Source organism: Chiloscyllium punctatum, chromosome 7, assembly GCF_047496795.1.
Source record: "Chiloscyllium punctatum isolate Juve2018m chromosome 7, sChiPun1.3, whole genome shotgun sequence".
Taxonomy (NCBI): Eukaryota; Metazoa; Chordata; class Chondrichthyes; order Orectolobiformes; family Hemiscylliidae; genus Chiloscyllium; species Chiloscyllium punctatum.
In genome coordinates, this window is record NC_092745.1 from 105,704,961 (window position 1) to 105,717,129 (window position 12,169).

At 41.2% G+C, this 12,169-nt stretch overlaps 1 protein-coding gene across 2 annotated transcripts in view; it reads right to left on the reverse strand.

The window, feature by feature from the left end:
* Window positions 1-11,294, reverse strand: part of kdm4aa (lysine (K)-specific demethylase 4A, genome duplicate a) — a 67,074-nt gene extending 55,780 nt beyond the window's left edge. The window contains exons 1-5 of one of the 2 annotated variants that reach the window (XM_072574535.1): window positions 11,179-11,294; window positions 9,236-9,392; window positions 6,017-6,192; window positions 3,508-3,622; window positions 1,813-2,006 (exon numbers count right to left, since the gene is read on the reverse strand). In XM_072574535.1, coding sequence (XP_072430636.1) covers window positions 1,813-2,006; window positions 3,508-3,622; window positions 6,017-6,192; window positions 9,236-9,373 — 623 coding nt within the window. In that variant the 5' untranslated portion in view covers window positions 9,374-9,392; window positions 11,179-11,294. Of the gene's footprint in view, window positions 1-1,812; window positions 2,007-3,507; window positions 3,623-6,016; window positions 6,193-9,235; window positions 9,393-10,726; window positions 10,885-11,178 lie in introns of those variants that run through there. The other variant, XM_072574534.1, reaches the window with a different exon arrangement.
* Window positions 11,295-12,169: the final 875 nt, after the last annotated feature.

Below are 12,169 nucleotides of genomic sequence, written 5' to 3' on the forward strand. Positions count from 1 at the left end.
TCATAGCCTCAACACAAGGTGATGCAAATGCAGTGAGATAAACCATCCTCTAGAGGGCCTGTGGCATAGAGGTAGCACCCCAAGTTTTCCTCCTCTCTCTACAAGCCATGCTTCAGGCTCACTGCCTTTATTCCTGATGAAGGGCTTTTGCCCGAAACGTTGATTTCGCTGCTCGTTGGATGCTGCCTGAACTGCTGTGCTCTTCCAGCACCACTAATCCAGTATTTGATTTTCAGCATCTGCAGTCATTGTTTTTACCCCCATTTCAGAAGCCCAAGCCACTCCAGTCGGCCAACAAAGGAGCATGCATAACATGGTCAAACAGGTCATGTATCAACTTGTAAATCCTTCCAACATGCACATATGACAAGCAGTGAGAATGGGAGATGCCTGGTCAGCAACATGATAAATTGGAATAGTTAACTATAGTCAGGGTAAAATACACATATTAAACAGAAGTGTATGTTGCCACAGCACACTGACTCCTTGAGGGGTGGGTTGGTTGGACAGCCTGTCTAGATCACACTAGTGCCAATGCTACAGAGCTTGATCATTGGTCTGGCTGGGCTGAATTCAGGACCTGCCTCCTTGGACTACTAATGGTTGAGATGGGCTGGATAATATTGTGGGTTGGACCTACTATTAGATAATCGGAAAGATATTACCAAATTAGAGAAGGTGCAGAAAAGATATAAGTGGACCTGAAGAAAGCAGGGCTGTGATTGCCAATAGTTCCTGATGGATATTTTGTTGCTGAATCAGGGCCCATGTTAATAGTACACACATACCTGACATAAACTACATACTCAAATTACAGCCAACTTACATTCAAATTCAAACTACATCCTTCTCTCAAATTTAACAGTTAGCAAATTATGCAGCTATTCCAGTAGAAACTGGAGCACAGGCAATCATGGGGCCTACCCTGCTTTAGCAAACTGCCTTTAAAAAGCTACCTGTGGATGATTACAGGTACACTGTCACAACAATTTCCAGTAAATATTACTGCACACACTTCTCTTTATTCAGAGCTCTGATATACACATTACAGCTTTGAAACAAAATTTCAACTATCTTGACTGTTGTGAGAAATGTAAGTGTACATATGGTTTGTATGGGCAATCCTTGTTCAAAGCTGTTGAAAATCAAAAGGTAAGCTAAATGCCAGTATTTTATCCAAATTGCCCATGACATGCAGCTGGACAAAAGGAGGCATGTCATTACTATCCCATTTCACAATTTCCAGATCAAGGACTGGTTTTCAATGACCCAACCAAAATCCATCCTTTAACTAGCTATCAAAAATCACTTACTGACTAGCCAGCTTATTGCGGTCCACAAACTGACAGTTGTGTTTGTCAGCATCAGTGACTATAGTTAGTAACAGTGACAATCTGATGATTTTTACTTCTATATAATTGCGAGTCTTAATAGTACCGTATAATCTTTCCCACATAGGTACATACATTAACCAGTAAGAAACAAGCCAAGCAGATGCTAAACCTTGAAGTCCTTTAATTTCTCTCTTTCCCCAAACTACCCTACTCACTTTTACTCGGAGTTTCATATTTAAATTTAACCTAGTGTTATAACAAAATAGCAGTTACTGCACAAAAACAAAATCAAGACCCCCATCTAGTTCAACTGCCTTCTTGTTAGTCTCATGTTACAACAATAAAGGAGCTGTCAACTAATCATTTGAGTGTGTAGAGCATTAAAATGCTTAAACTATTTCATTGTAACACATTTAAAATTCAAGCTACAGTATTCAAAACAAATATGTAGAGTGCAAGATAAAACAGAGCCTGTTACCAAGACTTGGGTTCGCCAAAGTGCAGGTAGTTAATGCTGTAGAGGTCCATGTCCTCTGTGTGCCAAGCAAACGTGGTTTTCCACATTCCAAAATAAAGGTACGGTGTATTGACACCTTCAATTGTGATACCACTCTCTTTTTCTACCACATCCAAGATGGTGTTCAAATGCCCAATGTTCCATTCAGTCACACCCTAAACAAACAGGAAATTGTATCTGTAAATAAAATATTTGGCTTAAAATAATATAGCATTTGGAAAACACAACATTTAAGCTTGTTATATATCTTCTATGGAAACTGAGAACACAGAGACAAATCCAGTCTTGACTATTTATATAAAAAGGAGAATACCGCACTCCACCTTTTCCTCTACTTCCAACAATCATGCAACATCTTGAAAAATAAGGTTCACCATGACAGAAGAAAAGCGATGCTTACATGGTAACCTTTTGTCAAAAGGATGGTGTCACAAAGTAGGATTGATATTTACAAAAACTCTACATTACTCCCAATATTCTTCAATCTGCATGCAGCTGATATCAACTGGAGATTACAAAGTAGAAGACAAGCGTTTCTCACTTTGGTGGGGACATACTGTAAGTCACAGGATGTTATGCTAAAGAAAATTAAGCAGATATTCTACCCATCATCTCAAACAAAAGTATTTGATTCAAGAGAGAAAAGTAAGGCATTTTCAGAGCTTTATTCTAATGGACCATGTATTCACACTGATTTACACTAAGATAGCACCCACAGCATAGAGACAGCATAAAAACTCAGCAAGCAAGAGAAGAGGAGGAAAAAAGAGCACTGTGTAGAGAAAGCTGAAGAATGACATCAAGATATTTTAAAATAATTTTAGAAGACCTGGAAATTTTTTTAAAAAGTTTAGGAATATTCCAAAATATTAATGCTGATTTAATTAGTCATGAAAACATATGCTTCTGCCAACCTGTGTGGGGAAAAAATGGCTGTAACGAGACACGAGTTAATGGTTTCACCTAGATATAATAGTATGGTACCAAAATGAAGGATTTCAATTGTCTGGAGAATAGATCGGAATTTTTCTTCTTAGAAAGAGCTTGTAGAGTGAAGATTTAATAGATCCTGGTTCAAATTCAGAGATGTTGTAATTCCTTCTTACTAGCAGAATGATCAGCAACCAGAGAACATCCATTTAAAGTAACTGGTCAAAAACCTTGGTTAGGAGCTGAAAAGAATTTATTACTTGTTGCAGTCCAGATCATAATAACTTGCTGTCTGAAAAGGGTGGTGGCAGCAGATCCAATTTGAACTCCCAAAAAGGAAAAGAAATTGCATTTTAAACAGAAAATATTTGAAGGCCAAATGGAAAGGACAAGGGAGAAAGACTAATTGTTACATTGTTTAGAATACAAGCACAAGCATAATGGATCAAATGGCCTCCTTCTGTTTTGCATGATCTGATGATTCCAACAAATTGAAAGTAAGTTAACACCAAACATTCTCAATCACCAAGCCTAACTTCAGAGACTGAGAGTTCTCATCAGTTTTGGTAACATTAAAAATACACAGTGGACTATGTAATGTTCAGAATCCTTCAATTTGAAATCATTTTCAAAGGAAAAACAGCAAACAGAAGTGTAACCACTTTAATCAAATGTATCTGGGAATGACAGCAATAAAAAACAATTAAAGACTTATTTAAGCCTTACCTCATTGTACAATGTACCATTGACATCTGCACCATAGATTGGTGCATTAAATGTGAGATTTTTCCAATACTTGCGCTCCAGATCATCAAAGTCTGAATAGCGAGGGGTGCAGTATCTGGAAAAAAGATATACATTTTAATAGATCAAAATTCTAGTTGGACTTCACTTTAGTTCTCAAATGAATAAAGCTGGAGTTAGACTCTTCCATAGAATTAGGGAGTGATATTTAAAAACTAGTACTAACGCTACTGCATGGCATGGTGGCTCAGTGGTTAGCACTGCTGCCTCACAGCGCCAGGGACCCTGGTTCAATCCCAGCCTTGTGCGACTGCCTGTGAGGAGTATGCACATTCTCCATGTCTGTGTGGATTTCTTCCAGGTGCTCCAGTTTCCTCCCACAGTCCAAAGATGTGCAGGTCAGGTGACTTGGCCATGCTACGTTGCCCATATTGTTCAGGGGTGTGTAGATTAGGTGCATTAGTCAGGGGAAATATAAAGTAATAGGGTAGGGGAATGGGTCTCAGTGGGATATTCTTTGGAGGATCAGTGTGGTCTCAACTGGCCAAATGGCCTGTTTCCATGCTGTAGGGATTCCATGACTACTGCTGTTTGCTATTTACAGAAATGAAATTGGAAACATTATCAAAATTTGGAGACAGCAGCAAATTCCATGCAGTTAATATGTTAAAAAAATTGAAAACAACAAGTGAAAATTAGAGCAATTTTAACAGATAAATGTGAAGTGGTGCATTTAGGTAGGAGAATTCAGGCGGCCACATATTCTGGAGGAAAGTAACAGTCTCAATGGGACAGTGGAAAATTGAGGATCTTGGGAGTATTCATTCACAAATTAAAAGTACCAACACAAATTAAAGACAATGCAAATAAATCACTAGAGTTTACATCCAGAGGAACAGAATTCGAAACAAGAAATAATAGCAAAATACTGCAGATACGAGGAATCAGAAACACAGAATTGTGGAAAAACTTAGCAGGTCTATCAGTATATGTGGAGAGAAACAAAGTCAACATTGATAGCCTGGTATGGCTCTCCGGCATTTCATGTTTATTTCAAAAGCAGGGAGTGTGTGTTCCCATTGTGTAGAAGCATAGCTCGGCCACATTCCAGAATATTGTTTACTTGCTAAGTAAATTCTGGTTTCCCCATCACAAAAATTGTAGCAGCATAGCAACTCAGCAGTTATCACTGCTGCCTCACAATTCTAGAGATCTGGGTTCAATTCCAATCTTGGATCATTGTCTGTGTTGAGATTGCACATTCTCTCCATGTCTCTGGGGGCTTGCGCCAGGTGCTCTGGTTTACTCCCATAGTCCAAAGGTGTAGAGGTTGGGTGGATTGGCCATGCAAAATTGCCATGTAGTACCCAGGGATGTGCAGGTTGGGTAGATTAGCCATGGTATATGCAGGATTACGCGGATGGGGTGGGTAAGTCTGGGTGGGATGCTCCTTGAAGGGTCAGAGCAGACTCAATTGGCTGATTGGCCTCCATCTATACTGTAGGGATTCTATGCTTAGAGGATTGGATGAGTGAACAAACAGATTCACAACAATAATACCAGAATTCAAAAGTGACAGCGAGTGTACGAAATGATCGTGCATGCACTCTCGACTGTTCCCTCGAAAGGGGAAGGTACATAATTCACATTTAGGGGATTTGATTTCGTCAATATGCAGAAGATCCTGGCACTTCTACGTGAATCCAAAATCAGAGGCAATACGTGCAAGCTAGTCACTAATGAACACAATAAAAATTACAAGACAGACATTTTATTCGGGGTAAGAATGTAGAACTTGCCATCACATGGTGCAATTTAGGCAATGCTACAGATATCTTTATAAAAGGGGAAATTAAGTTAAACACACGGGAAAGAAGGAAAAAAAAGGGTTTTCCAGGATTAGATGAAACAAAGTGGAAGGAAGGTTGTGAGACGCACCATAGACCAGATGGCCAAATGGTCAGTTGGTGTTGTAAATTTTACTGAACCAATATCCACACTTACTATCTTGCCACCGAGGAAAATGACTATAGGGAGTTACGAACCTGATCCCAAATAGGGGTTTTATTTTAAAGTACATTTCCTGTACTCAAGAATAGCTGTTTTACATGTCCTGAATTTTGTACACAGGTCAGAACATTTCGATTTGCAAACTGACTCCAGAACTCCCATTTGCAACTCAGGGACAGCCTCTATCACTAGTGGGTGTTTTCACATTTGTTACTGAAATGTTAGAGCGCTCAAATATTAAACAAACAACATCTTTGATGTCCTACTCACAGCCACAACTCCAAATTAGAAACATAATTGAACATATTAGGGCACAAGTATATGATTTATCTGAACTAGAACTACAGAAACCTCAAAAACACATTTTGTAAAATTCCAAAAAATCTTGTTGGCTTCTTATCCAATACTGCGAAGTTTGGTTAAACAAATTTTACTAACAATCCATTATGAGAAGCAGCAACACAAAAAAAAAATTTCTTACTTATCACTGTTAGCAATTTTTCGGAACTCGCGTACAGTGGTAGGCTTCTTCTGGATGTTGTATTGTGTGAAGAGGCCTGACTGGCCTGTCACCACCTGTTGAATTGGGGCTGGAATCACCAGATCATCAATTTCATCATAACTCTTACAAGGCTTCCATTCTTTAGGTGGAACAACCTGTTGAGGACAATATTTAAATGAATATAGTTGCATCTCAAAGACCTGTATTTCTAAATTCATGGCCGAAACAGAAGAGAAAACATTTTGTTTTGCATGATATGACTTTTAAGATGTAGGTTACAACATATCACATCTCCTGTGGCTTTCAGTCAGCTTTTCCTGACAGCTGAGAATGAAAATTCATTCACAATTTTTGAGGATAGTGTTGCTGCTATCAGATAATACAGGGAGAAAGTTTTTAAAGAACTTTTAGCAAGTGCGTCTTGGAAAAAATATGAGCTGTGATGCATCAATAGTGGAGGGAGTAGAGGTTTAAAGCCATAGACAGGGTGCTCATCATGAGGGCAACATTGCTCTAGATGATGTCAAGTTTCTTCAGAAATAGCTAAGGCTGTATTCACCCAGGCAAGTTGAGAGTATTCCATCATACTCTGAATTGTGCTTTGGTGATGTTGTTCTGGATTAGAGAAACCAAGAGGCCAATCACTCAGCACAGAATATCAAACATCTGAGTGACTTGTAACCAAGAGATTAATTGTGGCTGCTCCAGTCGAGTTTCTGGTCAATGGTCAGTATGAGTAATCATCTCAAAAGAAACTTACAGAGAACAAATGGAAGATAAAAGATATGACATTTGAAAAACAAACTAAGAGTTCATCACATGCTATCTGCTTTCGTGAAGATCATTCAACCTTTTTGATTGTTTTTACAAATGGTACATGAATTTACATCAGAAACTACTGAAATTTGAAACTAATTGTGTTGCATTACTTGCACCCAAATGAATCATATCACTTAAAAATCTACTTGTTAGGGATGGGAAGTGGTAACTATGTTGCAACTCAGATATTTTGTCATGCACTACCAGATCACAATCAGCCATAATGGTGATAATCATGAAATCTGAGCAAGAATTAACCACTGGACTCCATCATTCAATAAAGCCATATTCAGATTAGTACTTGGACTTCACTGTTTCAGGTCAAATGGGAGAAAGTGAGGACTGCAGATGCTGCAGGTCAGTCAAAGAATGTGGTGCTGGACAAGCAGAGCCAGTCAGGCAGCATCTGAGGAACAGGAGAATCCATGTTTCAAGCCTAAGCTCTTCATCTGGAATGAAATGTCAACACTCTTGCTCCTCGGATGCTGCCTAATTGATTGTGCTTTTCCAACATCACAGTCTTTCACCGTGTCAGGTCATGTTAACTGAACATACGCAGTTGCATAATTTCATTCACAGTACAAAATGGAGACTTTTTAGTGTTGATGAGGATTTTTAAAATTCATACCTCCTTTATTTGATTACCTATTTTTTTAAATAGATTTAGATTTGAAACGGATGTCCACCATCGAAGCTTCAGTTCAATATATGGGCTGATCCCATCAGTATTATTAGTACATCTGTACTACAAAAATCTGAAACTATATCTGGTCTTGTACCCCAATTATCTACTTACTTTGTCCTTTATTTCCTCTGATTCTTACATTCTCTTTCTGAAAGGTTACTTCATGCCCATTCGATCATGTTGGGTGCACCTAATCATCACATTGGTAGAACAATTGGACTACCCTCAAAAATTGTGAATGAATTTTCATTCTCAGCTGTCTGGACCATCTGATCGAAAATAAAAGTGCAAGTATTTGGACAAAAGGAGACATCAGTTTCAGTTTTGGACAATACTGGTTCCTTTTTATTTTGTTGCTTTCAGCAAATTAGAAACGTTTCCAATTCCCCTAATATAACAAAAAGGCATTACAGTGTACCCTATATTCTTAGGGCCTTATGCAGATGTACAGAAGATACAACACCTGCAATCAGCAATAATAAAGCTGCTCCCACAGTGTGACAATGACAAACTTCACAACTTGGGGTAATGTACTGAATTTCCAATTTCAAAGGACTGAGTAATTTCATGAATGGTAAATAGTGTTCTATGTTATATCAAATATACTTAAGAAGGGATGTAAGGATAAACCTGGGAACCATAGAAGCTGTAGTTATTAATATTGAATATATATTAACTACAGAGGCCTATGACCAGTGATGTTCCACAGGGATTGGTGGTGCATCCACTTTTGTTTGTCATTTATATAAATGATTTAGATGAGAATATTGAAAGCATGGTTACTGACTTTGCTGATGACACCAAGATTTGTGGCATAGTGGACAGTGAAGGTTATCTAAGGTAACAAAGAGATCTCGATCAATTGAGTCAATGGGCCGAAGAATGGCAGATGGAATTTTATTTGGATAAATGCAAGATATTGCATTTTGGTAAAACGTGCAAAGGCAAGACTTATACAATTAAAAGCAGGGCCTCGGGTGTTGCTGTAGAACAGAGACCCCTATGAATTCAGGTAATTAATTCTTTGAAGTTTGCATCACATATAGATAAGCTGGTTAAAAGGGTGTTTAGCATGCTTGCCTTCATTGCTCAGAGCTTTGAGTACAAGAGTTAGGAGGTTATGTTGAGGCTGTACAGGACATTGGTGAAGTCTCTTCTGGAGTGCTGTGTCCAAGTTTGGTCCTTCTGTTATAGGAAGGACATTATTAAATTGGAGAGGGTTCAGAAGCGATTTACCAGGATATCGCCAAGAGTGGAGGGTTTGAGTTATAAGGTGAGACCGAATAGGTTGGGAAATTTTTCCCTGGATTGTCAGAGGCTGAGGCTGACCTTATAGAGGCTTATAAAATAATGAGGGGTATGATGTATCAGGTGACTGATATATGTCTTTTCCCTAGGGTTGGGAATTTCAAGACAAGAGGGTAAATTTTTAAGGTGACGGGAGAAAGATTTTAAAAAGACATGTGGGGCATTTATTTTATATAGAGTGGTTTGTGCGTGGAATAAACTGCCAGAGGAACTGGTGGATGTGAGTACAGTTACAACGTTTAAAAGACATTTAGATAGTATATGAATAAGAAATATTTGGAGGGATATGGGCCAAGTCCAGGTAGGTGGGACTTAGTTTGGGATTATGGTCAGCATGGATTGGTTGGACCAAAGGTCTACTCCTTGCCGGATGACTATCAGTTTACCTTTGCAAGCCCAGCACGATGGGCTCCTTGTGACTCTATATATGCAATGTACCGACTGAAATTTTTGAACTCTTCCATCGTAGGATAAAAAGTCATTATCCGACAGCTGGGATTGGTCACTCCAGAATCTGACGCCATGGTAGCCAATGTCACTCACCTACAAAGCAAACATTTACACAAAATGATATTATGCAGCCAGCTCTCTGACCCTATTAAGTGATAAAATGCATTAATAAGCACTTGTAACATAGTGACATGAGGTAGTTCAAGCTAAAGTTAACAGCGTCAACCAATGATTTGGATAGCCCATTTCTATGGGATTTATAAAACTGACGGAACACCAACAACAAAATATATTGCCTCATTGTAAGAGCCACAGAGATAGCTTTAGAATCCCTGCAGTGTGGGAACAGGCCCTTCGGCCCAACAAGTCCAAACTGACCGTCCAACGAATAACTCAACCAGACCTATTTCCTGAACTTATTACACTACATTTACCCCTAACCTACACATCCATGAACAGTATGGGTAATTTAGCATGATCGACTCATCTAAACTCATAAGTCAGGATTGTGGGAAGAATCCGCAGCACCCGGAGGAAACCCACACAGACACGGGGAGAACGTGCAAATTCCACACAGACAGTTGCTCGAGGGTGGAATCGATCCCTGGTGCTGCGAGGCAGCAGTGCTAACCACTGAGCCATCGTGCCAGGGAGAGGAATTCCAAGACTATAAAATAAGGAATAACTGTAGAAATAGATCTGACGGGATTACTGATCGTTTCGAAGGCGAGAACCATAAATAAAACAGTAGAAATTATAATAGATTACGCGCACTGCTCAAAAATCTTAAGCAATGGGAAGATCGAAGTCAAAATACATTCAGCGAACTGTCCAAAAGGTCGAATGGACGATTAAAGTTTGCATCATCGGTGCTGAGCGAAAAAAAAATAAAACCAACTGAACAACAGCTTTCATAAACGTCGCAGGGTACGACCCGCGAGAAGCAAGTTTCGTTTTCAGAGAGGACAGCAATACCAGACGGTGTCAACAAAGGGTGTCTCCGCAATGGGAGGCAGTGCACCAGAGTGAGGGCAGCCCGGGGCTGTAAACACTCGGGCCGGGGGCCGGGGGGCGGGGGGAGACATCTCCCTTTGTCTTCGGGCTGCCCTCTCCCCACCCCCCCCCCCCCCCCTCTTCCCAATTGCCCCACCACCCGTTTCCAACACCACCCGATCTCGGATTGTAATTGACCCCCACTGTCTGTACACGTCCAGCAGCTTGGAGAAGCCGAGCCTGACCGTGGTCACAGAGCTGGCTCTGGCTCTGTACGGTCTACTCTTTAAATCGGTGCCCTCATTCCCTTTGTGGTCGCTGTGGGATTTGGGGGGTGGGGGGGGGGGGGGTGGAGATGGCGGCCTGTGGGGCCTGGGGGGGGGGGGGGGGTGGAGGAACGGCCCACTTCTCCCTATTGTTTCACAGTACGTCACCTGGCCTCTCGGCACCTCTCCGCTCACGATCCCGAAATCGAACGGGAGGCTGTATCCCAGCCCGATAGGCCGGGGCCGGGGGCAGCCTTCAGGCCTGAAGAAGCATCGACGGCTGCCGGATCGTGTTCGTCAACCGAACCCTGGCCCCCCGCCCCCTGTCCGGGCCCACCCCCCCCCCTCACCACGCGCAGCCTTCGTCAACCGCGCCGCTGATTGGATAGTCACACGCAGTTTACGTCACAAAACACACGGTGCGTCGAGCGAATTGGGCGATCGTCCTGTCAGTCAGGCCATTGTTCAAGCAAGTTAAGTTGCCACAAGTTACGACAACCGGAAATTATATATTATTGTTTTTCATAATTTTTGAAAACTTCAAGGATCGCGGAGAAGCAATGTTTTAAGCTATTAAAAATATTTCACGCGTTATCACAGAACACAAGGTCTGTCATTACCGAGCGTCGCCTCTTCCCTCAACGCCCTCCCGTCTTCGTTTGTTAACAAAAACTGACATTTCGTTCCGCCTTTTTCCAACCATCAAAACCCAATCAACACCGGGCTCCCTGGACTAGCCAATCAGCGGCAGGAAACCAAATGTGCCCAATCAACGCCGGGCACCCGCTACTAGCCAATCAGCACCAAATGTTGTTCCCATCCAATCATCGCCGTGCTCCTGGTACCAACCAATCGGCGCCGAGCCCCCGATGACGGCCAATCAGCGCTCAGCTCCCGGTAACAGCCAATCAGCGACTCGTCTCTAGTTGTTTGCTACTCAATATTAACAGACAATCAGTATTTCTAAAAATGTTTTTAATTAACTCTGTTGGATCCATCCACTGCCACCATGTTGAGAGTGTTTAAAGATCACACTATACCAGATTATAGCATTTGAACCTGGACCTTCTGGCTGTGAGTTGGGAACAGGACCACTCCATACCAAGTCCATTAAGGTAGTTGGTTAGTTCGCCGAGCTGCTTATTATCGTGCAGATGTTTCGTTTCCCTACTGGGGAACATTTATCAGCATTTCCGTGAAGTACTGTTGTTTCTCCTACTTGGTTTTTATGTGGTTTGGTCTGTTGGGGTGACTGTCACTTCCGGGTTTTCTCTGCAGCGATTTGTACTCTATCTTTGTGTTTATAGGTGGCCTTTTTGGTTGAAAACCAGGCTTCCAAGAACTCACGGACGTGTCTCTGGTTAGCTTATCCTAGAATGTGGTGGAGGAGCTGGTGTTGGGATGGTTAAGTTAAAAGATAAAAAAAATCACACAACACCACGTTCAGGGCAATAGGTCGATTTGGAAGCACTCGCTTTCGGAGCGCTACTCCTTCATCAGGTGGTTTTGGAGAAGCAGCGCTTTGACAGCTAGTGCTTCCAAATAAACCTGTTAGACTATAACCTGGCATTGTGTGATTTTAACTTTGTCCTAGAATGGTTACTTTGTCAT